This window comes from Solanum lycopersicum, chromosome 11 (assembly GCF_036512215.1).
Source record: "Solanum lycopersicum chromosome 11, SLM_r2.1".
NCBI lineage: Eukaryota > Viridiplantae > Streptophyta > Magnoliopsida > Solanales > Solanaceae > Solanum > Solanum lycopersicum.
In genome coordinates, this window is record NC_090810.1 from 1235749 (window position 1) to 1261640 (window position 25892).

General features: G+C 30.8%; 4 protein-coding genes across 4 annotated transcripts; 2 read left to right on the top strand and 2 right to left on the bottom strand.

The window, feature by feature from the left end:
- Window positions 1-2396: 2396 nt before the first annotated feature.
- On the bottom strand, window positions 2397-3411 carry LOC101246884 (cell wall / vacuolar inhibitor of fructosidase 2). The gene has a single exon (XM_004249850.5). The coding sequence runs from the start codon at window positions 3157-3159 to the stop codon at window positions 2587-2589; it is 573 nt and encodes a 190-aa protein (XP_004249898.1). The 5' UTR covers window positions 3160-3411; the 3' UTR covers window positions 2397-2586.
- Window positions 3412-9609: 6198 nt separating this feature from the next.
- LOC101263966 (uncharacterized) lies at window positions 9610-11982 on the top strand. The gene is made up of 5 exons (XM_004250403.5): window positions 9610-9961; window positions 10055-10565; window positions 10651-10852; window positions 10940-11416; window positions 11504-11982. Exons 1-5 carry the CDS (start codon window positions 9691-9693, stop codon window positions 11891-11893), a joined length of 1851 nt encoding a protein of 616 aa, XP_004250451.1. The 5' UTR covers window positions 9610-9690; the 3' UTR covers window positions 11894-11982.
- A 103-nt stretch (window positions 11983-12085) lies between these two features.
- Window positions 12086-14924, bottom strand: LOC101247180 (uncharacterized). The gene is made up of 5 exons (XM_004249851.5): window positions 14243-14924; window positions 13638-14148; window positions 13352-13553; window positions 12788-13264; window positions 12086-12706 (listed from the first exon to the last, which is right to left on the bottom strand). The coding sequence occupies exons 1-5, from the start codon at window positions 14571-14573 to the stop codon at window positions 12260-12262; spliced, it is 1968 nt and encodes a 655-aa protein (XP_004249899.1). The 5' UTR covers window positions 14574-14924; the 3' UTR covers window positions 12086-12259.
- A 5912-nt stretch (window positions 14925-20836) lies between these two features.
- LOC138339572 (uncharacterized) lies at window positions 20837-25880 on the top strand. The gene is made up of 2 exons (XM_069291382.1): window positions 20837-21560; window positions 24132-25880. The coding sequence occupies exon 2, from the start codon at window positions 24132-24134 to the stop codon at window positions 25752-25754; it is 1623 nt and encodes a 540-aa protein (XP_069147483.1). The 5' UTR covers window positions 20837-21560; the 3' UTR covers window positions 25755-25880.
- The last annotated feature ends 12 nt before the right edge of the window (window positions 25881-25892 follow it).

The following is a 25892-nucleotide window of genomic DNA, read 5'->3' on the forward strand; positions in this document are numbered from 1 at the left end:
CCAAACGACCAAATTATAACAATATTGGGACAAACATTAATAAATATAAAAAAGTTGATTCAAGTTCTTGGTGATTTTAGAAGCTTTTATTGGTCCCATCAAATGCCCTAGTGCACATGAGTGAGTTTGAATTTTTTAATTAAAAGAAAATTTATTCGCACTAAATCAATAAATATATAAATATTATATATTTAAATATAGAGTTTTATATTTTTTAAAATGATATTATACTTTGCCTACTATTTGTTGTATATTCTTTGTTTCTATATTTTATATTTTAACTGTCTTTATATTTGCTACTTGAGATAAAAAAATTTAAAAAATAATATTTTTATCGCCACAAAATAGAAGTAAAATCTATATACAATCTACCCTCTCTAAACTTCATTTTGTAGACTATATTGAGTTCATTGTTTGATTAAATATTATAAATTTTTAATTTATTAAATTTCTTAATTATAATAAGGTGTATTATCTTGACGTCAACATTTGATAATAATAAATTTAAACGATAAGATGGAACTTAATTTCATATTAGTTTGGTTCGATTCATATGCTTGTGATAACATAAGTAAATTTAGGAGTATAATTTAACTATTTTTTTAATGGAAATATTTAATAATAAAGTGTATCAATATATAGTGAATTACTAATATACGAACTATTTGTTTATAAAGAATCTAACTTATCAATCTATATACTAAAATAAATGCAATTAATTTTTGTATTATTAATTTGAACATTTTTACTGGAAAATTATATTATTCATATATGATTTTTTTTATTTAATGTATATTATATAGTATATAGTATTGAATTGAGAATATATATATATATATATATATAATTTCAAAACATCTACTATTTAGCAAAAAGTTTATCAAAATAACATTCTGAATGCATATTAGGTTCTTAGTTCAAGTTCGATTCCTGGATATGGAGAAAATTATGATGGAAGTGGTTCACTCTTAACTTGAAGTCTTGGGTTCGAGCTTTGGGTATGGAGAAAATCATGTTGAAAGCGTCACCCCCGAATGAGCCCTGCAGTGCGCTATGCGAATTTAGTCGGAGCTCTAATATGGTCTCCGAACACCGGGTGGAAACCATAAAAAAAAAAAAAAATTAAATATCTCCAAGTGAGGAGCCTCTTGCTTTTTTCTTCATAGCTTCCTAATCTATATGTCTATATCTATATCTATTTATATGTGTATCATATTAAGCTATCATTTGGTCATAGATTTAAATTATCATCATAATATATCTACATATATCATCTATCTATATTTATACTATATTAAGCTAGTGTTTGCAAAGAATTTCATATCATCATAATTTTTCTATAAATATATACCTATAACATATTAATCTAGAACTTGGTCTAAGATTCCAAAAATTTTGGCATGTCATTTTTGAATAAAATTTTGAGTGAAGTTTTACTATGTGTTTGACGATAAGTTTTGGAGAAATATTTGACTTTTTAAAGAGATATGATTTATATCTTACGTGGCACTATCTTGAAAAAAAATGTTAACACACGCTGGGTCCACAAAATAGTGTCACGCAGGCTAAAAGGGGTAGAAAATTATTTATAAAATAAGTTCAAAGGGTAATAAGACCTTAATATAGCATAAGTGTGTCTTTAAAATTTTGGACATACGTTAAAGCAGTATTTGTGCATTTTCCCAAAAAAATATAAGTATTTCTTCCGTTTCAATTTGGTTCAATATCTATAAGTAAGGATCAAGTTCGCAAAACCTTCAAAAGGATTAATGACTAATTCAAAACTTGTTATTATATGGGGAAAATGAGAGTAGATAGATATAGATTATAAACATAGATAAACAATTGCAAGTATAAAAAAGAAAGGAGGATTGTTGCAACTGTTGGAATAATTTATTTATTTCATTTTAGTACTAAACGAATTAAAAGAAAAAAATTGTCACATAAACGAAAAAAACATTTAGGCAAAAAAAGAAAAGAATGAAATTTACATCTATGTCGACGTCTTAGCCTAACTTCCTGAGTTCAGTTGATTCTTGAAGCAGTTGCTTTGGATCTAGGTGAAAGATAGGGCCGTCAAGCAAGCTCAATTGAATTTTTCCAAACTAGCCTCAAGCTTGAGTGAGCTCCCTAACAAGTTAAAAAAATTCTTTTACGTTTTTCAAAAATTATTCAATTGCTCATTCTTGATTTAGATCGTCGACTGCAATTCACTTGCATAAAGCTGGACTCGCTAATAATCACCGGTCAACCATATTGGGAAAACAAACAATTAGTAGTGGAAAAATCTTTCCCACTTTTTTTGCTTTCTTTCCTTTTTCCCAACTTAATAGTCAAATATATTTGGCAAAAGAAACATATCCCAATAAATAAATAAAATTATAATTCAGATCTCATAGACTAAAAGTGCCTTGCATAAAAAGGTAAACTCTCAATACATAAAAAGAGTGAACAATTAAAGGCAACATACAAATCCTCATTTCTTTAAATCTACACATAGATAAAGACAAACTAAACACATATATAATAATAGAAAAAGTTTACATATCATATAACATAAAAAAAAAAAAAGGGGATTATTTTTTTTCACCAACCAAGAGCATCAAGAATACCTAAAACCACATCACAAATATGTTTAAATCCATCTTCCCTAATAGCAAGTTGAGTTGGATAATCCAATCTTGGATTCCTCTTAAATCCATTATGACAAACGTTAGGATAATCCGCAGCCGCCATAACATGCATGTAAGCATAGTCATAAACTTCATTATTCAAATCTTGAAGTGAATCTTGAAGTGCATTAGTAGCTAATGCATATTTATCAGCACAATCTTTGATGAGTTTCTTCATTAATACCAAATCATTATTTGTGTAATTATTAGTAGTGTTAAGTACTAATTCATGTGATGAAAGAAAATTGTTTGTGGCTGTGGCATTGACCATTCCAATTTTGACCATGATAGTTGCTAAGCCTTTTGTGTCTGCTTTGAGGCTTGTGGAATCTGATTTGAGAGATGATACACAAAGATCATAGTATTTTGTGTTTTTACATGTTTTTTGAATCAAATCAATTGATGATGAGGTGGTGGAAATTGTTGGTAATTCATGAAGTGAAATCAAGAAAACAAGAATCAATAAGAAGTGGAAATTACAAGACATATTGACTTTGCTTTTCAAATATATATATTTTTTTCCTTCTTGTTTTGGATTTGAAGAGGTATATGAAAAGGGATTTGATGTTAGATTTATTGGTGTAGTAAAGAAAGAATATATATTGCTGTATGAAAAGGGGGTTGCTTTATCTTTTATACTAAGGAGAATTACTAAGTGGAGAATAGGAAAACTAGAAATACACTTTATGGGGAGTTATTTTTTTAGAAATTTGCTAAATGGGAATAAAGATTATTTTGGATTAATTTCTACCTGGTGATGTCGAAGCGAAATTCATAAATAAACTTAAGAATCTAAGACATAATTTTTTCAATATTTTCATGAGAAAGTACACGAAGGAGTTTAACCTATTGTCTCTACGATGTAGAGTGAAGGCTCCATGAATGGAATATTAAGATAAGTATTCATAAAATGTATTAGGAGAAAAATAGAAAATAGTCTATCCTTCCACCTCGATTGTAATTAGAGAATTTGAGATCGAGTTATACTGAATATGAAATAAATCTTGATTAATGTAAAATAAATGAATACTGAGTTAATTAAACTTATAACTCATGAAAGGATGATTGTTAAGTACATATAAAAGACCACTTATCTCATTTATTATTGATTTGTGATTTTTTTTTCTCCCATAAAATTCATGTTAAGAAGTCTCATATTAAAAAATAAAATATTTTCTAACTAAAGTAATTTTATACACCTTAAAAGTAAGAGACTTTTCATTTTACTGTGACTCGATTTATTTTTGAGTGTTTCAATAATTCCAACCCTATAAAATTTGGATACTGATTATATTTTGTTATCTATGTGTTTGTCATTATCGAACTATGGTACCAATATAAAAATTATATACATTTTAGTTGTTTTTGTAGGTTTTTCTCCTAGTTGTATAATGTAAGGGTCTGTTTGGAAGGGACAGTAACAATTAATAGGCTGGTTTTGGAAGTTGCCTACTTTCCAAAATGGGTTCACGGGTAACAAAAATATGGACCCCTTCAATTAGGGAATATTTGTTTCTTTTATATATACAATATACTAGGGTTTAAGCTACTTCATCATCAACACATGAACCACTTTTCATGTACTTTTGAGGTGAAAGGTCCATATTTGGGTTAATATGATCTTTGATAATTCTAGTATTTATGAGTTAGATTTAGTGTTTATTTTTACCATGATTTTTCGTATTTCGGTTATGTTAAATTGTCTACGCTAGTTCTTGTTCAATCTCTGATGTAAGGGGTGTCAAGGAGTGTCATGTCAGTCATTCAAAAGACGAATGATCTTTTTAATACGTGTTGGTGTGACATTTTATTATTAATAAAAATATGTATTATATGTCACATTATATATCATGTTATGTCTGTTTATGGATATTATATTTGTGCCTCTTTACTCTCATCAATTGTGGAATAAAGTGGTCATAAGTTTGTAGTAACTTATGTAATCGTCAATTCTTCATTTCATCCATTATTTTATATTTATGTATTGTAACTTATGTAATATTTGAGCCATTCATTTGGCAAAATTGCAAGAAAGAATTCATTATCTATAAACAGTGTAGTCTTCATTTGTGTTGAGATAGGAGAAGAACAAGAGAAGTACAAGAAAATATAGAGTGAAAAAGATGAGTAGTATTATATTTAGGTTACTGTAGTGAAAGACAGAGTTGAGACATAGAAAATATTCTTAAGTTTTCAACTATATTCACTATACAAAAGAGATTATTATATGTTGAAGGAATGTGTTCTTTTGTGGAGCTTTGGACTCTTCAACTAATTTGGGTTGTTTGAGTTATACGTTGTTGTTGGGCTGTTGTATCCTGGAGGGGACGAGTCAAGAGTTATACTGTTGGATCGGTGTAGATTATGTCGCAGTGGGCTTGAATCTCTTTAAAGAGAGCGAGATATCCGTGCCTCAGCCTAAAGATTTATTTTACATTTTTGTTCATTTTATTTCAACTGTAATTTATTATATTTGTGGTATATTTTCATCATAATTTTAGATTTTCGATTATGTTGGAGTGTCACATATGTCCATTAAAGGACAATTGATCTCTTTGATATGAACATTTCATTTGTTATTTTTCAAAAATCGATCTTATGCATGGTACATTTAATTAATTGTATATTCTTTTTTAAAAAAAAACAAAATATATATTTTTCATATGATCATTTTATTTCATATATTCAAATTATAACGGATCATAAAAAATCCTTTCCTCCTCATCTTTTTGAATAATAACGGAGGAATGTATAGGGGAAACCTTATAAAGTATATAGTAAAGGCTAGCATAAAATTCAAAAGATCAGAAATATTAAATTTGATAATTCACTATTTATTTATATTTCAAGGTAAATTAAATTATGATTAAAAAAAATCTTTGGCGACAGTATAATTTTTTTTTTTTTGCGAAAACAATAATAATTTCATCTATTCAAAGTCATTAAAGCTTTTCGCATACTATTAATTATAACTATTCATATTTATAGAGTATTGATTAAAAGCATTCATATTTAAAAGAAACTTATTAAGTATTTGATATATCTTTAAAATTGTTATCCAACTTTATCACATTATTCAAGAATATATATATATATATATATATATATATATATATATATATATATATATATATATATATTTATTTATTTATTTATTTATTTTTATTTTTATTTTTGAGAAAGTGAATCATGCATGTGCATATTATGTAATTCCATCCTTGAAAAAGCAAGATTGTCACCATCTGAATTTGACAAATCAGATTAAAGTCAATAAAATCTTTCATGCAAGTGGGACCATTATTAAATAATCATAAATAAAGGTAATTAAATTAAATAATCCTATATAATTAATAGAATTAGTAAATAAATTAAAGCAAAACAAGTAACTATTTATAGTATTCTAAAATCACTATACGACTGCTGAAAAAAATATTTCACTCTTAACAAGATGTCTCGCGTTCGAGCCATGAATATGAAAAGATCCTGTTGGGAGCGATATACTCGAACGGATTTGCATAATGCGATCCAGATTTAATCAGGATTCTAATATGGACTCCAAACACCGATTAAAAAAATATCACTATAAAGAATATGAATTAATCTATCGCTAAATTACACTGATGCTACTTTAATAATTTACACTAATTAATGAAACTAATGACATTTTTTTGTTGTTTAGTTGTGAAAATTGTTTGCTAATTTTTGTTTATTTTTATTGTGAATACATTGGTCAACCATATGAAAAATATTCATTATGCTATTGTTTATGCATATGATTTAATTAATCCTCTCTTTATTACACTTTTTTGTCCTATATTTTTGTTTGGTTACTCTCTCGATTTCTAGATCAATGTCACAAATTATTTGTAAAATTATTACTTTCGCTATTTCTATTTACTTGTCTTATAAACTCATTTTTATGAATCAAACTAATAAATAAGTGGATTAATAACTTATTCAGTAGAAGAAGAAAAAGAATTAGATTTGGATGAAATAGGAGTGAAATCAATTAGTTCATGTTTAGAAAGTCATATAATTGAGTTTTATGATACTACAATTTCGACTTATTTAATTGGCCATGTAACTATTCGATCAGGAGATAATTACTATGCTAATAATTACACAAATTTTAGTTACGACTTTTCAAATTGATCTTATTATTTTTTCTCCTCTTGGATGTATATATACAAGTAATTTGCCACATGGCGTAATTTCATCATCTGCACCTCATTTGAGTAAATGAATTTCAGTCTTTCATTTTTCGTTTTGCCAAATTTTATGCGCAACATGAACTTCAAGCAGTTCATTTGACGCCTCTGGTTATTGCATATTATATTGTATCATATGTTAGTTATTTATTTTGATTGTTATTTAAATTTTATTATATTCATATATTAAATTCATCATTATATAACGACAGCTATACATGCATAGCCACAAGAAATATTTGATCTTGTTGTTCAAGCATAGTTCAAAATAATTTTTCCTCTAAAAAAAGGGATTACCTAAATATAAAAGTTTGATTTTGTAAGGGATTACCTAAATATTAATAATAGTTTGGCAGTTTTTATTAATAATAGTTAGCCATTTTTTTGAATTATTGGGCCTAGCTATTATTAAAATAAATAAATAGAATATATGACTTGTCTATTTCTAGATTTTTTTTTAGGTGAATCAAATTTTTATCAGAAATCCTCATTATGAATTGTTCAGCAAAGTAGTTCCCTACACATGGTGAAATTAAATGTAAGAGACACCTACCATATCTTGCTTTGAGATTATTTTTTTATAATTAAAGAAAATAATTTTAATATTTTTTATATTTTTATTATTTATTTATGTGTTTTTTGTTATTAGTCTCTTTCATCCCTACTTCCAAATCAAATAGAGGTCTTTCTAATAAAATAAAATAAAAAGATTGTGTAGCTCATAATGTTATGTACAAAAATAGCATTCGAATTAAAAAGAGAGATTTTAATGTTGTATACACAAATAACATTCTCATTAAAAAGAAAAAGATTGGTTGAGAGACGGAATTCAGATCAAAATTTTATTTTCTTTTTGTCTGAAATCTTGACATATATCTAAATTGTACCCCTCCCCAGAGAGCTGATGAAAAAGCAAAAACAAAACGATGATTTTTATTTTTTGGAAAATGGAAGCTGAACTTCCCTTTGGTTCTCCCCGAAAGCGACCGACCTTTCTTTTTTGAGCCCATTTTTAAGAAACTCAAAAAAAATTGGAAAATTCAAAAAGAAATATTTTCTAACTCTAAAAATTTTAACAGAATTATTTAGAAGAGTTTCAAAAGAAACCACAAAATTGTTTATCAAAAGTATTGAATTTCTTAAAAAAAATAAAAAAATATTTCAAAAGTAAATCTAATTGTATTATTTAGATTCAAAGATATCTGATCCAATGAAATAAAAAAGGAAAAAGATTATCTAATTAGTAATCAAATAATTAATGAATTATTTAGACGTCTTTCTAATAAAATAAAAAGATTGTGTAGCTCATAATGTTATGTACAAAAATAGCATTCGAATTAAAAAGAGAGATTTTAATGTTATATACGCAAATAATATTCTCATTAAAAAAGAAAAAGGATTGACATAGAAAGAAAGATTTAAGAAATTAGACTTTTAATGTCACATACGCAAATAAAATTCGAAATAAATAGAAGAAATGATTTTAAATTTAATATTACGTACACAAATAACATTCAAATTAAATAGAAAAAAAAGGAGCTAGTTACCATAAAAAAAAAATATTTAAGAAATTAGAATTGGAAAATATTTTGGGTTAAAGTTATGTATACGTATAATGTGAAAAAAATATTATATTATTTAAAGTATTTTTTTGTTTAACCAACAATAATGTAAAATAAAAATAACTAAGTGACTTTTGATTTCAAAATAAAGTGAAATGACTATGAGATAGTTATTATTATTTAACTGACTTTTGTTTTACAAAATAAAATGAATGTATTTTTCTGAAATATAAACTATTATATTTAATATGTATTTTCAAATAAATCGATAGACAATACATATAGCATTTATTTATGTATTTGATCTTCAACTTGTATATATTTATATTTTATATTGAATATTTAGTGCGTAAAGTATTAGTATTATGATATAATTGAGATATTTTGTGAAAAATTAAAGTCACAATTCTTTATGTTATAGGAATATATGCAAATTGAAGTTGACCAAACTATAATAATGATTCACCGGATCTAATGTTAGATCCAGGAATCCTACCATTTTTTCGAATTACAATACCGTAAAATATCATAATGAAACTTTAAATATCAAATCATACTGAATTAATTTGGTATGAAGATAGTATAATATTTTTAAAAATCGAAGATAATAATTACCGAACCATTAAATATCATACCACGCCTACCCGGGTAGCCCTATGACTCACATCATAGATACAATTTCATTTCTTAATTAAGCCTTAAACTAAGTAAATATGTTCGATTATATAATTTTGAATCGCCTAACCAGCTATATGTACGATTATAGCCAAACACCTATCTCATGCATGTTGTTATTGACTTTAATATCGCGCTAAAACCTACAATAACTTTATTTTCTAACTAAATTATCAAACTGTTAAACTATGACTCCGTCCTTAACTATCTCTCACCCTATCACCTATGCTTCACCATATAATATCATTATTAATATCATAACAAAACTCATGGTTTCGATGCCAATATACAAAGGGAACAAAAAACCATCAAAATTAGATCATAGACAACTTCATAAAGATACTTTATTTCTTGGTCATCACTTTGCTCATCAATGATAAAATTAATTAATTAATTAATCGATGGATATAAGTAGGACCACGTACATATCATTCAGCTTAAAAATTATAAAAAACTCAACTATAGTCTATAGTCACATTTCCTCTAATTATTTACACCAAAAAATTCAACTCTGTTTTAATTATTATTTGAAATAAATACCAGCACGTTACACCATCATTTCAAACACAAACAATGAATAAGTACAATAATCTTAAAACTACTTCACAGGAAGATCACTTTGGTATAAGAGTTGATTCATTTCATTCAACAGAAAATGACATTTCTAAGAGTGATTCTCATGAAAACAAACTTTCATGGCTACGTTCACAGATTATTGGTGAAAATGTCGATTTCGAATCCCCTTTTGGGAAACGTAGGATGACTTATGCTGATCATACTGCCTCTGGAAGATGTCTTCATTATATCGAAAACTATATCATTAATAACGTCCTGCCTTTCTATGGTATGTTCGTTTACCTTAGTAACTATGTACGTACGTACTCCTTTATCTTTAACCAGAACTGAAAAATAACAACTATGATATTATTTTGTACAGGTAATAGTCATACTAGTGATAGTCATGTGGGATATCAAACGACGAAAATAGTGCATGAAGCAACAGCTTATGTGAAGAGATGCTTAGGTGGAGGAGATGAAGATGCTATTATATTTTGTGGTTCTGGTTCTACTGCTGCTATTAAAAGGCTACAAGAAGTTATGGGGATTTCAGTCCCTTCTATACTAAGAGAAAAAGTACTCACAAAATGCTTTCGTAACGAAATGAAAGAGAGATGGGTGGTGTTTGTTGGACCTTATGAACATCATTCTAACATTCTGTCATGGAGACAGAGTTTAGCTGAGGTTGTAGAGATTGGATTGGACGAAAACGGGCTAGTAGATATGGAAGCATTGAGGGATCAGCTTGAGTTGTATAAGTCTACGAATAGACCATTGTTGGGTTCGTTCTCAGCTTGTAGTAATGTTACTGGGACTTATTCTGATACAAGAGCCATCGCTCGTTTACTTCATAAAAATGGAGCTTTTGCTTGCTTTGATTTCGCAGCAAGGTATGTTAATTGAGTTTGACTTTTATACACTGACAGTACTAAGTATGTCACGGAAATATGACTAATTTATGGTGTTATGTTGCAGTGGTCCATACGCGAAAATAGAGATGAGATCAGGAGAGATGGATGGATATGATGCTGTTTTTATTAGTCCTCATAAGTTTCTTGGAGGTCCAGGCACACCTGGAGTTCTTGTAATGAACAAAGCACTCTATAGATTGAGGACTTCGCCTCCATCTACTTGTGGAGGTGGTACTGTTGATTTTGTTAACCCCTACAATGAAAAGGTATGTATGTACTAAGTTACGCGGACTCTTCATCTTCTGCTTAGCTCTCAAGATAATTCTGAACTTGATATATAATAAAATAAACAGGACACACTTTATGTGGAGAATATTGAAGAAAGGGAAGACGCTGGTACACCGCCAATCATTCAGAAAGTGAGAACAGCACTTGCATTTTGGGTGAAAGAGTTCATAAGTCATAAAGTAATTGAAAGAATGGAACACACTTACATTGAACTTGCATTACAAAGGCTTCTCCCAAATCCTAACATATGGATTTTGGGAAATGTAACAGCAAAGAGACAAGCTGTGCTTTCTTTTCTCATTTATACTACAACTCACTCTTCGTCAAGTGATGGAAATGGCGGAGACAATGAACTTTACTTGTGGAGAGAGACAGGGAACAAGAAAGATAAACCTCTTCATGGCCCTTTTGTCGCTAAGCTGCTTAATGACCTATTTGGTATTCAAGCTAGAGGAGGATGTGCTTGTGCTGGACCTTATGGACATAAGTTGCTTCAGGTTGATGAACCTCATTCTCTTGCTTTCAGAGATGCAATTGAAATGGTGAGCGCCTCCACGGCTCCACATATGTTTCTACATTCCATCCATGTTGGTAGTAGAAACATAACGCGATTTTCTTTGTCTTAACAGGGCTATAGTGGAGTTAAGCCGGGATGGACAAGGGTCAGCTTCCCCTATTACATGTCCAAGGAAGAATTTGTGTTCATTCTAGAAGCAATAGAATTCATATCCATTTATGGACAAAGGTTCCTCCCTTTGTATCATTTCAATTGGAGGAGTGGCGCGTGGACTTTCAAGAAAAAAGCTTTCAATTGCAAGTTTTGCTGTTCACAGATGACGAACGTATTGAATATAAATTGCCATAACACTAAGGAAAACAACCATGGTAGAGGTCTTGTTCACAAGTATGTAAAGTACATTGAGACAGCCAAACGCATCGCTAGTCTCCTTCCCAAGTTCCCACCTCAACGATCGATACCTGAAGAAATAGACCCAACTTTTGTACCCTTTAGAGTCTGAAGAGCATTAGCTTGCTCTGATACTTACCAATATGATCATACACTTAGCCAATTCTTTAAACTGCAGTAACAAAACAATTGAATTGTCAAGTTTCTGTTAGCCAAACAGTCTGTTAGACTGTTACTTAATACATAATATCCTTTTTGATCAACAACAAATGAGAGCGTAAAACACGAATCAATCAACACCAAATGAGAAATCAAAAAATACTTTATGTTTTTCTTAAAGAAAATACAAAATACATACTGAACAAGTAAAAACAAAACGAAGGGAATACATATACTTTGAAGTTATTATTACATATCAAACGATCGAATTTGCCCAACAAGACATTGGACAAAGTTTATTTTCATATACATATTTTTATCAGGCTCTAAAGGACACAAGATTAGTGTCTAGTTCTTCAGGTATTGGTCTCTGCTGTGGGAATTTAGGAAGGAGGCTAGCTACGCGCTTGGCTGTCTCAAGATACTTTACGTACTTATAAATAATGCCTTCTTTGTTACTGTTAGTGCATGATCCTTCTTTTGTGTTATCATGGCAAGTATTGGCACCACCTAAGTTCAACTCCTTCATCATTGGTGAGCCACAAAAGTTGCAATTGTGATCCATCCCTCTCGTAAGCGTCTCTTTCAAAGCTTTCTTTTTGAAAGTCCAAGCACCACTCTTCCAATTGAAATTGTATAAAGGAAGGAACCTTTGTCCATAAATGGATATGAATTCTAATGCTGCTAGAATGAACTCAAATTCTTCTTTCGACATGTAGTAGGGAAAGCTTATCCTTGTCCATCCCGGCTTAACTCCAGTATAGCCCTATATATCAAGTGAAAAGTTAACGTTAAAAAGATAATTATATAGTACATAAGTTAAAATCCTTTATTTATCGAAACTCACCATTTCAATTGCATCTTTGAAGGCAAGAGAATGAGGTTCATCAACCTTAAGCAACTTATGTCCATAAGGTCCAGCACAAGCACACCCTCCTCTAGCTTGAATGCCAAATAGGTCATTAAGAAGCTTAGCTACAAAAGGACCATGAAGAGGTTTATCTTTCTTGTTCCCTGTCTCCCTCCATAAGTAAAGTTCATTGTCTCCGCCACTCCCATCACTTGACGAAGAGTAAGTTGTAGTATATATGAGAAAAGAAAGCACAGCTTGTCTCTTTGCTGTTACATTTCCTAAAATCCATATGTTTGGATTTGGGAGAAGCCTTTGTAATGCAAGTTCAATGTAAGTGTGTTCCATTCTTTCAATTACTTTATGACTTATGAACTCTTTCACCCAAAATGCAAGTGCTGTTCTCACTTTCTGAATGATTGGCGGTGTACCAGCGTCTTCCCTTTCTTCAATATTCTCCACATAAAGTGTGTCCTGTTTATTTTATTATATATCAAGTTCAGAATTATCATGAGAGCTAAGCAGAAGATGAAGAGTCCGCGCAACTTAGTACATACATACCTTTTCATTGTACGGGTTAACAAAATCAACAGTACCACCTCCACAAGTAGATGGAGGTGAAGTCCTCAATCGATAGAGTGCTTTGTTCATTACAAGAATTCCAGGTGTGCCTGGACCTCCAAGAAATTTATGAGGACTAATAAAAACAGCATCATATCCATCGATCTCTCCTGATCTCATCTCTATTTTCGCATATGGACCACTACAACATAACACCATATATTAGTCATCTTTTCGCGACATACTTAGTATGTCAGTATACAAAAGTCAAACTCAATTAACATACCTTGCTGCGAAATCAAAGCAAGCAAAAGCTCCATTTTTATGAAGTAAACGAGCGATGGCTCTTGTATCAGAATAAGTCCCAGTAACATTACTACAAGCTGAGAACGAACCCAACAATGGTCTATTCGTAGACTTATACAACTCAAGCTGATCCCTCAATGCTTCCATATCTACTAGCCCGTTTTCGTCCAATCCAATCTCTACAACCTCAGCTAAACTCTGTCTCCATGACAGAATGTTAGAATGATGTTCATAAGGTCCAACAAACACAACCCATCTCTCTTTCATTTCGTTACGAAAGCATTTTGTGAGTACTTTTTCTCTTAGTATAGAAGGGACTGAAATCCCCATAACTTCTTGTAGCCTTTTAATAGCAGCAGTAGAACCAGAACCACAAAATATAATTGCATCTTCATCTCCTCCACCTAAGCATTTCTTCACATAAGCTGCTGCTTCATGCACTATTTTCGTCGTTTGATATCCCACATGACTGTCACTAGTATGACTATTACCTGTACAAAATAATACAATAGTTGTTATCTTTCCCTTCTGGTTAAGGATAAAGGAGTATCGTACGTACATAGTTACTAAGGTAAACGAACATACCATAGAAAGGAAGGACGTTATTGATGATATAATTTTCGATATATTGAAGTGATCTTCCAGAGGCAGTATGATCAGCATAAGTAAGCCTACGTTTCCCAAAAGGCGAATCGAAATCGACATTTTCACCAATAATCTGTGAACGTAACCATGAAAGTTTTTTTTCAGCAGATTCAGTTTTGGAAATAGCTTTTTCCCTAACATGAAATGATTCAATTCTACTTCTCAAATCTTCATGTGAAGCAACAGAGGAAACAGTACTACTAATAGAACTACTATGGTTATATTTCTTAGTGTTGTGGTGTTCTCTAAACATTGGTTGTTCAAATTCCATTTTGATTCAAAAGTAAAAAGAAAATAACTAAAAGCTTAGAAATTTAGATGAGAAAGATGAATAAAAAAGAACATTTGTGTTTTAAGTGTGTTTAAAATGATGAAAAGTGACAGCTATTTATAGGAAAGATATGGTTGAGATGAATTAATAAATAAAGGAACAATAATGAAAGGAACTTGCTACACACAACAACCCAACAAAGTTCACATCTCAGATCTCGAATTTGAGCTTTAAATATGAAGCGTCATCCCAGAATAGATTCTGTGATATACAATTTAAATTTAGATTGAATTTTACGGTGGATAAGTGCACTCCATATATAAATATGTTGTTTTTATTTTTACAATTTTTATCTAATATAATAAGTATCATACATTTATGATATACTTACGATAGGTTGAGTATACACGACTTGGTATTTTCTATAATACACAAATGGATTTAAATGTTTGTCTAATTATACTTAGTCCAACTTCCATTATAACTTCCAATCAGGTCTTAATATTTTAATTTTAAAATCATAAAATAAATTGATATAATCATATTTATTAAGTTCAGTATAATATATTTATCTAATCATGTAATTCACTCTAAATATTTTATAGTGTCAATTTTTGTAATTTATAGTATTGTTTATGAAGTTTACGAATATATGAGTTTTATTTTTAAATTTTTTGAAGATTTCATGAGCTAATTCTTGATCAAATTTAAACTTTTTGAATCTCGAAAATCTAAATACACCACATAAATTAAAATAAATGAAGTACTATTTTATGACAAAAAATCTAAAATAAAATAATTTTAAAGATAATACTTCAATAAATTCTAAAGTTTAGTTTTGAATATATGATGGTGTTTCGTTTGATCGGAAACAAATTATTTTGAGATTAATTATCTCATTACGTATATGAAATAACTTATTCTATCACTATTGTATAAATAGCGAAATAGATGATTCAAAAATTACCTAATACCTCCAATCAAACATATAATAAAATAATTGTATATTCTATCATTAAATTATTATACTTTATACCTCATACCGAACGACTCCTTAAAGTAATTTATTTCACAAAAGATAGTACAAAGACCAAAAAAAATAAAATAATCTAAAATTCATTCTATTCGTGACTTAGTAGAAGTCAACTAAAATATATCTATCTATACAATAACTTGTAATCTACCGTTTTGTCAAGTGGATATATATAGTGCCTTAAATTAACCGCAGCATGCAATAAAAGAACAATTTTTTCCCACAAACTTACTAAAATAACTTAGGACATAATATTTTATATGTTCTTTTAGTACCATTATTAAGAATAGGTCTTAGAGTTAAATAGGATTAGATTGATTTATTTAATAAAAATAAGATTTAAATAATCAGAATTGAACAAAAATGATAAAAGTAGTATTGTTTAAAATGTTTACTAAAATTTTAAAATTAGTTTCAAAATTTTATAAAACGAAATTTATGAATATTTGAATAAGATGCATTGGTATTATATGTTATCTGTTGTGTTTCGATTATCGCACTATTTTTTTTATTATCAATGATTTTTTCTTGAATGTTCTTTACTGCTTTACGTATATATTGTCGTGTTTTTTCGCACTAGCCTTTTTTCTTTGTAAGACAACTATTTCGATTTGTTGTGGTTGAATCAAGGGTCCTTCGAGAATAACTTCTCGACCTTTACGAGATAAAAGATAAACTCTTTATGTTTATTCTTACACAGATCTCACTTGCGAAATTTTATTGGATATATCGTTATTATTTCATTGGTATTTGTTTGTAAGTTGTTGTTTCCTTTTTGACTTTTTTTTATTCATGCCACGGTCAAGGTTTAATTTGCTTATATTTTATTACATTTTAATTAAAAAATATCCATTATTTTGTCCATTATTCATGCATCTAATTTTCTTGGATACTCAGAATTTACTTAGTCATGAATCATGATTAACGGAGTTGAGTATGTGTTGGAATATTGAGATTATAAAGTTTCTCAATAGAAAATTTATTTTAGAAAAAATTCTTCTTCAAAATATAATCTATTGATTTCGTGTGATCATAGGTAAATTGAGAATTTGAACTTTTTATAATAATTTTATATTAGTTTATAATGATAATTGGATTCACAATAAAATATTTATACAGTTAAATGATTTTAGTACATAGACAGGATATAAGCAAAAAAATATTGAACTCATTCTTCATACGACATATTTTTATATAATAACAATTTAATTTTTAAATGTTCTTCCTATAATTCTGAATATATAATATTTTATAACTACACGAATATCTATGATACTGTATCAGATAAATTGAAACGGAGAAAATACTTTCTAGGATAAAAACGATATTTGATAAAATACAAAAGCTAAATTTTCTTTTTACATCACACAAAGATTAAACAAAGAACCAAGTAATATAAAAGGTCTTTTAAAAACTTCTATTGAATTTTCTTTACGCGTTTTGGACGAATACATTCCTTAATTTGTTTGAAAAAGTCTATCGCATATATATATTATTATATAAAATGTGACAAATTACTCTTCTTGCTCATATAAATTATAAAATAATCTTGCCTTATTATATTTGGTATAAAAAAAAACCACTTAATTATTGGCAATTAACAATCAAATTCAAGAAGTTAGTAGTTAATTCCGTTTTCATATATATATATATATATATATATATGTGAACATATAGTACTTAAGTTGTATGATATATGTGTGTAATATACTCTAATTAACACATATCTGATTTTAACGACAAGTGTGAAGCTATAAATTTATTTACGAGTTCAACAGGATTCAATAAATTTAATTTGATTAAAATTTTATATTTATATTTCAAAATTCACTTATAATTTATTCAGTAATCTAATTTTTCCAAAATCAAAATTTATAGATTTAAAATCCTGATGTCGCTTATATTTAAGAAAGTTCTAATTTTTTTTCTTTCTAGTCATACCACAAACATGTAGACTAGACCACTTTGGTGATGAAAGGAACTAGTCAATGTATTAATTTTATGTTTCAATTTGCTTCATATTTCTGTATAATTGTCTTATTTTAAGACTTACTTATATTTAATTAGCATTCATCATCCACTTGACTTGTCACTAATCATCATACACATTTACTTATTTCCATAAATCTAATTAGTTGTACGTTTTCTAATGAATTACTCCTTCCTTTTCATTCATATTATTTGTTTATGTTGATCTTTAAGAAAATTATAATAACTAAAGATGTATTTTACTAAATTAATTTTCTTAAAACGGTAAATTTAATTATTATTGTTTTATACCGTTATTTAAAATTTTAAAAATTACAAAAACAAAGTAGTAAAATTCTCGCTATTTTTTCTAAAATACATAAGTAAAATGAAGGCCAAGGAAAATAAAATAAAGAAAGTAATTTTAATTCTTCATCATTCCTTTTTTTTATTTTGTGGAATGGTCTAATGCACAATTTGCATGAATATATTGATTAATTAATATTATCACCCGTTGCAATCATATATTAAGTAAATTATTGGACTTTTTATAATTATAATAATTAAAATAACAATATGTTTATATTAAAGAAATAATTATTATTTTTTTTGAGAAGAGAGAGGGTCAAAAATTTTGAAACTGGTGAATGGTCAATAATACATATTAGTTGTTAAAAGAAAATAAAATGGTCAGTCAAATATATACAATAAAAATAATAGTTCCCACTAAAAGAAAACATTTTTTTCTACGTCCATTATATTACACTACTTACCTTAAAAAGAAAAAGAATATCTAACCTCTTTGACCAAATATTAAAAACAATTTATTTTGAAAGTACTTTTAAAAAGAATAATTTTTTGGTGGAAAGTAATTTATATTTGACTTGAATTTTAGTAATATTAATTATTGTATTTGTAAAAATTCAAATATTAAATGTGTTTGTATTATTTTTTAATATTTTAAGTTAGTTGTATTTCGATTCTTAAGAGTCGAATTGCAGAATTTTAATAAATATTTTTCAGCATATTAATATGAGAAAGGTTCCAATATGTAATATTTTTCATATATTATTCTTTCCGTCTCAATTATATGACATATACTTTTTGATTTATTATATATATTTTCCATGATTTCTAAGATTTTTTGAAATTGTTCCTTTTTTCAAACGAAATGAAAAGAGATGTGAGATCAGACCAATTTCCGAAACACCTTCCTAGATATTCCTTCACAAAACGTGATAAACAAATCATTTATCAACTATTTTGCGATGAGTCACGTCATTGTCGATGTTTCAGTTCTTTGATTAGGAAGAGATTACCATATAAATATTTATGATTTATTTTAGAGTATAACTTTGAAATATTATTTTTTATTTTCTTTATTAAATACAAAATATATAATATATATAACCTGTTAACAACGTAGTTTATTTTCTTGTAGACGTAGTCTAAATTATCTGAATTATAATACGTACAACTTGTTAGTCAATGCTGACTTCTTTAGAAAATATATATTTCTACTAAATATTTCAAAGGTCAAATAAATAGTACATAAGAGGCTCAACCAATTTGTACTAAATTCAATTAATGTACATCTTGTTAGCAATTTAAACTAATCGAATTTAATGTTAAAGTTTATTATAACATGTAATTTGAATGTTTTAAGTTATATTTAAATTTCACTAACTTAGTGAAAATTATTAAAATTTTCTTAATTCTTATGTATTCTTACCACATGAGGAAATCATATATAGTTTGTTTATAAACAAGATATGAGAATATCTTAAAGCGAGGCGCTGATATTGCATATCTCCACATAATTTTATAAAGATTTACTAGTAACTAGTTATTTTTTAATGTAACATTTTTTTATGATTAGAGCAATCTTTTTCATGTCGAGCATGAGATTTTTCTTGTAAAATTTAATACGATATAAGGCTTCTTTTTTTTTTTTACAAAATATACAATCTCTATGAGTCAAGTCTTACATTTAAAATAACATTTGAAATCTCAAGTCATGCTATTATTTAAAATATGAAATCATAATTCTAAGTTATACTTAAAATATTGATTGGAATCATTATTTTATAAACCTACTTATTGTTTTCTCTAACTTTAATTTAGTAAAAAAAATTGAACATAAATTGTAGTGTACTAGTTTTTAATATAATAGTAGTGTAGTAGTTTTTAAAAAATTGAACGTACAATTTCCTCAAGTTGAACTCGAGTTTCTCGATCATGTGACCTAGAAGACGAACCAACATTGTTACTTTGAGCCATTTGTTGGTCAATATCATCCGCAAATATATTTTCATGTTTATAGGCCATAAATATTTCATCGCTTTAACAGTCAGGGTTGGTGAATTAAAGTGGTTATATGTTTGAAAATAATAAATTTTATGTCGGTGAGAATAATAAATTTTAAAAAATAATGATGTGATTAAAAATTTTATTTACATAGGAAATAAATGTTTAGTAGATACAAATGTAGTATTATTTTAACAAAATATAAACTTGTGAATCAATTTTTATATTAATATATCTCAAATCATAATATGAAATCACCATGTAATTCCACATCATACTTTTTGAAGAATATAGAATCACATCCCATGATATGAAATCAGCGTGAAATCACATATCCAAACACTGATTCCATATCGTGATATGATATCACATGGCTAAACGCCTACTAAATAATATAAGAACTCCATCTATCTCCATAAATTAAAATCACATATCCAAACACTGATTCCATATCATGATATGATATCACATGGCTAAACGCCTGTTGACACCTAATTTTTGACCCGCGTTGGTATAAATTAATTATCGAGCTTCATGAGTTTTCAAATTATTTAAGTTAATTGGTTTTATAAATCTTGCGAAAATAAGATAGATGTATATATATACATATATGTATATACATATATGTATATGTATATGTGTGTATCTTAAAAGCTTCCCTTCCTCCAGCCCACTTCCTTTCCTCATCCCAACCCAATTCAAACCCAACAGCCCATTTCCCTTTTGTTTATTTTCAGCCCAAATCCCTTTTATTTTAACCCAACCCATTTCCCAACCCAATTCAAACCCAACAGCCCATTTCCCTTTTGTTTATTTTCAGCCCAAATCCCTTTTATTTTAACCCAACCCATTTCCCAACCCGGCCCCATCCTTTTTCCCTTACCCGCTCCGACCCGTCTCACCCCATTCTTCTTCCCCTTTCCATCGTGATTTCCAGGAAAAAATGAAAAGAACAGATGCCTCCCAGAAAGCGCCCTCACGCGTTTTCCAGAAACCTCACGCCCACGCGACCCTCTCCCCGTGCTCTCTCCCTCTCTCCCGCGTCTCCCCCACGCTCGCTCTCTCCTTCCCCTCTCGACAGAAACCCAGAAAAACAGACCGACTCCTGCAAACGCCAACAACCCCACACTCTTCTCCTTCCATCTTTCTCTTCGCGTGAATCAGACGGAAGCACAGAGACCCATACCCTGTCAAGCAGGTCTGCGAAACGTCGTAGTCGCCCTCGCCACACGCATCGTTCCTTGATGGGTTTGACCCAAAGAGAAAATTCAAGTTTCAAACTCGTCATTCCCGCCCTCCCTTTTCATCGGAACACCTAATTCTCTCGCTATATAAACCCCTCTTCCTTCTCCAAAAAGGGGGTTAGAAATTTCGGGTCTGAAAAGGTGTTTAGGTTGAAACTATTGTTGGCTTCTTGGTAGAAATTTTCTGGAAAATTCTTTCGACTTGGCTGTTGTCGATTTTTGGTTGTTGTCGACTTTCGTTGGCTGTCGTGGTTTTGGCTGAAAGAAAAAATAAAATCCCCTGATATAAGATACCAAAGATAGTTGAAAATTTTCGGAAGAAGAGAAACCATTTCGACGAAGCATTAGTGTGACATTTTGGTTCAAGCATCCGAGATAGAGGGTGGTTTGAGGTCTTCTTTGCTCGTTCCCGCTCCAGTCGCTGCTCTCGAAAAGGTAATCTTCCCCTGCCTTCTTTCCGTCTTCTTGTTTCTTCTGTCTCGAAGTTGTTTCTTCGTCGTTTCGTGCTATGGGTTATCTACTGTTATTCGTTTTGGCGAGCCTCTCATGTGCTGGGTCTATTTGTCAAATGTGTGAACGTTAAGCATATGGTTTGTTTGCCGTAACTGCAGGATGTCGCATGTGTCATATAACATGATGTTGTTCTATTATGTTTTCTCGTCTGAGGCTGCTCATATGTTGATTATGAGTGTGTCATAGCGTAAATCGTATCGCATTGGTCTTAAGTTGGTTCTGTTCTATGATATATATGACTTGTAGATTAAATATAGAATGTTATTTGTTGGGTTTAGCTCGAATTCATGATATATCACACGTCGTAGTTTTGCCCGTCACACTTGCTCGTTTGTGTTGTTAGTTTTGTTTATCACGTGGTCATCATGGCATAGATGTTTACGTATCAGTATTTAGGACCGTTTTGGCTGGAATTTGGTTTGTAACGCGAAGTTTATCGCTATTTCGTGCTGTTTCTCTGAAGTTTTCATTGATTAGCATCTGTTGGGAATTCGAGTCCATGTGGTCCAGTTGGAGGAGGGGGGGGGGGGGGGGAAATGAGCTGTTGGGGGTTGCTTCCTAATTGTCTAAATGTTTGATTGTTATTGATATGGAGAAGGCCTTTACTGCCTACCCTAACTTCATCGATACATAGTTGTGTATGCTTAGCGAAATTACATAACCTTTTCTTGAGACTTTAGCATTTGATTGTTATAAGTTACCGGTTGCCTTCTTCTTGTTAGACTTTGACTTAAGTGTTTCAGAATATGCATGCTTTCTGTTGTTTCAAAGCTTGTGAGGAATGTTCGAGGTCATTTGGATTTATCACGCAAATACGTTTATGTCATATGTCAACTAAGTACGGAATGAATAACTTAGTTGCCTACTTTCACTTAGTGCTGTGTATTCTATATTTGCCATTTTTGCTTAGGTAATTTGTCATGTGGTAAGTGGCGTGATTTGAATTATTAAGTTCTTTAGAATTTGTTTCCCTATATTAATCATCCTTGTCTTAAATTAAATCTTGTTGTTGTTATTGTTTGGGATGTTGTCTTGATTTATCTTGTATGTATTGCGGTTTCGATTATGCGATATACTAATCATTGTTTCCATCTTTATGCATGTAACACCGTCTGAGTTTATTATTAAACTCTCGTCTTCTTTATTTCGAGAGAGCCGTAAAGGCTCAAAAGTCTTTCATTAGAGCCAGGCCTTGAAACAGACAAGGAGATTCCGAAGTTGAAAGTATTGAAGAAGAATCCAAAGGCGAATTAGAATATTTTCTTATTGTGTTGTATTTTATTTGTAATGGGCATAAGCCCTTATCGTTTTACTTTCTTGTATTTCTTTTATATGTTTAGATTAGGACAGGTAAATGGGTTAAAAACCCAAAAACAGGTGGGTCCAAAACTCGGTCAAGGCGAACAGAACCCGAGTTTGGACCCAAATCTCTCTCTCTCTCTCCCTCCCCGTTACTTGTTTTACATGTTTGTGTAGACTATCGATAGTCTAGGTTTAGAAACTCCAAACCCCTCCGACGCCTTTTATTTTATCAAAATTAAAATAAATCTTAAAACAATAAAGTTTCAAATTCACGAGTTGACTTAGAATTAAAAAGTTTAAAAAAGAGTTAACTTTAAACGGATTTTAAAGCAATAATGTTTTATTAAGTTTGATTAAGATTTGAGAAATCTAGCTTTAAAAAATTCGCTAGCCTTTAAAAAATAGTCAAATAAGTTAATCGTCGGAAAACCGTATTAACGGAGTATCTTAGGTGCCTTAAACACCTTCCTAAGATACTAATAGGAATCCCGAACCCTTAAAATGTTTCAAAACAATTTTTCTGTTTAAGTTGTTTAGAAACGAAGTTTTCTTGATTTTTCTTAAAAATTAAGTGGCGACTCCTAAAAGTCGAAAATAAACTCTTTTCGAAAATCACCACCCTTTTTTCGATAAAACAGAAATGGCGACTCCGCTGGGGACTTTGGAGGATTCTAACCTTAAGATTAACGCATTTGATTATTTGTGATTAACTGTTTAAGTGTTTAAATTATTTAGATTTTTTAAACTGTTGCATACATAGCATACATACTTCCGTCAAACGACACTTTTTTACATTTCCACTAAAGGACGATTATGCGGGTTCGCAGTCGTTCGTTAACCAAAAATCTTCTCGGGGCACCCTGACGAGTGTAGTTGACTACTTGATAGTCAATGATCGTTAATTGTCCCAGCCCAAGTAGTCCGCTTGGGTTACCCAATCCACTCTAAATACAACCCACTCTTAGTCAAACTAGGATAGAGCGAAACCAAATCCCGAAAATAGTGCATTGGCCTAGGATGACCCGACACCCAAGGAGTGTCGGGCCCATTAGAAAAGTCCACCTTGAGTCCAAAGAGCCTGCGGCTCGATAGGACGCTCATGTTTGTTGTTTAAATTTGAAGGATGTATTGCGTGTTTAACTAGTTGTTGTATCGGGGGGATTGAAATTAACTAGTTGTATGTTTTTGTAGATGTCAAGTCAGTTCCTTCACTTCAAAATGGTCACCCAGGCACCCGACATTCTTCGAGTATGGTGGGGCAATCTTAAGGAGTGTCAAAAGAGAGAAATCTCGATTTACTTGGGTCACCTACCTTCGATAATGGATTTCAAGGTATGGCCCACGTTTATCGAGGTCATCACCCGATTTTGGGACGATAAGAAGATGGTCTTTCGATTTGGAGATGTCGAAATAACACCCACACTAGAAGAGATCAAAGATTGCCTTGACTCGATTGGGACGTGTGGCAAAAGGAAAAAGCGTCCCGATCATCACATTCTCTTACCAGATAGGCCAACCAAGAACGAATTGAGGGATATGCTATTCCTAGTGAATGCAGATTGGTTAGAGCCCAACAACATTCCGCTGATGAGGTTTTTCGAGAGGTGGGGGCACGATAATTATTTTAGATTGTTCCCGGACGAATTTCATGATCACAGTACTTGGAGGCAAACCCAAGCTATCGCTTTCTCCGCATGCCTCTTGGGAACTATGGTGTTCCCTAAAGACGAAGGAAAAGAGATCGACACCAGAGTAGTGATGGTAGTGAATGCCATGTTCAGAGGAGTCGGTAGAAAATCTGAAGAAAAGAAATATTGCTGTTTGGCCCCAGTCATCTTGTCCGACATTTACCGATCTTTGAGCCTGTGCAAGAATGGTTTTCCGTTTTTCCAAGGTTGCAACATCTTACTTCAATGGTGGTTGACGGAACATCTATGCAAAAGAGACAACCCCCAGCTACAGGGTTTGGCCGAACCAAGTCAAACAAGTCCTCTCGATAATTATGAGTTCTACTTGAGTATCCGTAAATTTCCAATTCACACCACCAGGGATGCGTGGGCAAAAGTGTTTTACAATTTGAAAGAAGGAGACATACAATGGGTATTACCGAGCTTCAGGTCTCAGATGATAGCAGCACAAAGGGCCAAATTGCCATTTTTAGTCCTTCCCGGCATCAGAGGATTGCGTCCTTACAACCCGACACGAGTAATGCGGCAATTTGGGAAAGTCCAAATCATACCCGCCCAAGGAGATGCCAGCTCTTTCATTGTTGATTACAACGGGAAGGACAAAATACCTTTCGCTAAAATTATCCTCCAGGAATGGGCCGGACGTGTCAACATGAAGTGGGAGGTCACCGAAGATAGGTATGGAGCTGGGTATGTCGACGAATATAAGACATGGTTGCATAATAATTTGCATGGTGTAGTGGATCCGACACCACGCACGAGTCGGAAAATCGAAGACGTGGAGACAAGGCTTCAGATTCACGCGTACCATTTTCAGCAAGAGTGGGACCGGAGGAAGCAGGAATTCTATAAGAAAGAACAGGAATTTCAACAAAAAGAGCAAGCATACCAACTCCGGGAATTAGAAAATCAGAGAGTTTTGGCCGTAATGTCACAAGAATTAGCTGACACAAGGACTTGTCTAATGCGTTTGGACACTATTTTGGATGAGCAGATGAACACCTTACAAGCCGTACCAACATCTTCCAAAGCTGCGTTCGCTGAGCCATACGTGTTCACCAGCAAATGCATTATCCGAGAAGAAGTGGAGAAGGCCAGAAGAGGAGCTGGATCATCGACCTTTTAACTCCCCTGCGTGGGATTGATTTTATATGTGTATTTGCACTACATCCCCTTCCCAAGATTATCCCGTTTAATTTTGATTGTGTAATGAACGCTATGACATCTAGTGAAATTTGTTTCGGGGGTACAATTACTTATTTAA

Excerpts from the sequence above, each read along its gene's own strand:
- LOC101263966 (XM_004250403.5), top strand. The coding sequence starts at position 9,691 with ATGAATAAGTACAATAATCTTAAAACTACTTCACAGGAAGATCACTTT. Across the intron at positions 9,962-10,054 it reads TAACGTCCTGCCTTTCTATG|GTAATAGTCATACTAGTGAT; the intron begins GTATGTTCGTTT and ends TATTTTGTACAG. Across the intron at positions 10,853-10,939 it reads TTAACCCCTACAATGAAAAG|GACACACTTTATGTGGAGAA; the intron begins GTATGTATGTAC and ends TAAAATAAACAG.
- LOC101246884 (XM_004249850.5), bottom strand. The coding sequence starts at position 3,159 with ATGTCTTGTAATTTCCACTTCTTATTGATTCTTGTTTTCTTGATTTCA.
- LOC101247180 (XM_004249851.5), bottom strand. The coding sequence starts at position 14,573 with ATGGAATTTGAACAACCAATGTTTAGAGAACACCACAACACTAAGAAA. Across the intron at positions 13,265-13,351 it reads TTAACCCGTACAATGAAAAG|GACACACTTTATGTGGAGAA; the intron begins GTATGTATGTAC and ends TAAAATAAACAG. Across the intron at positions 12,707-12,787 it reads TCAAAGATGCAATTGAAATG|GGCTATACTGGAGTTAAGCC; the intron begins GTGAGTTTCGAT and ends CTTGATATATAG.
- LOC138339572 (XM_069291382.1), top strand. The coding sequence starts at position 24,132 with ATGTCAAGTCAGTTCCTTCACTTCAAAATGGTCACCCAGGCACCCGAC.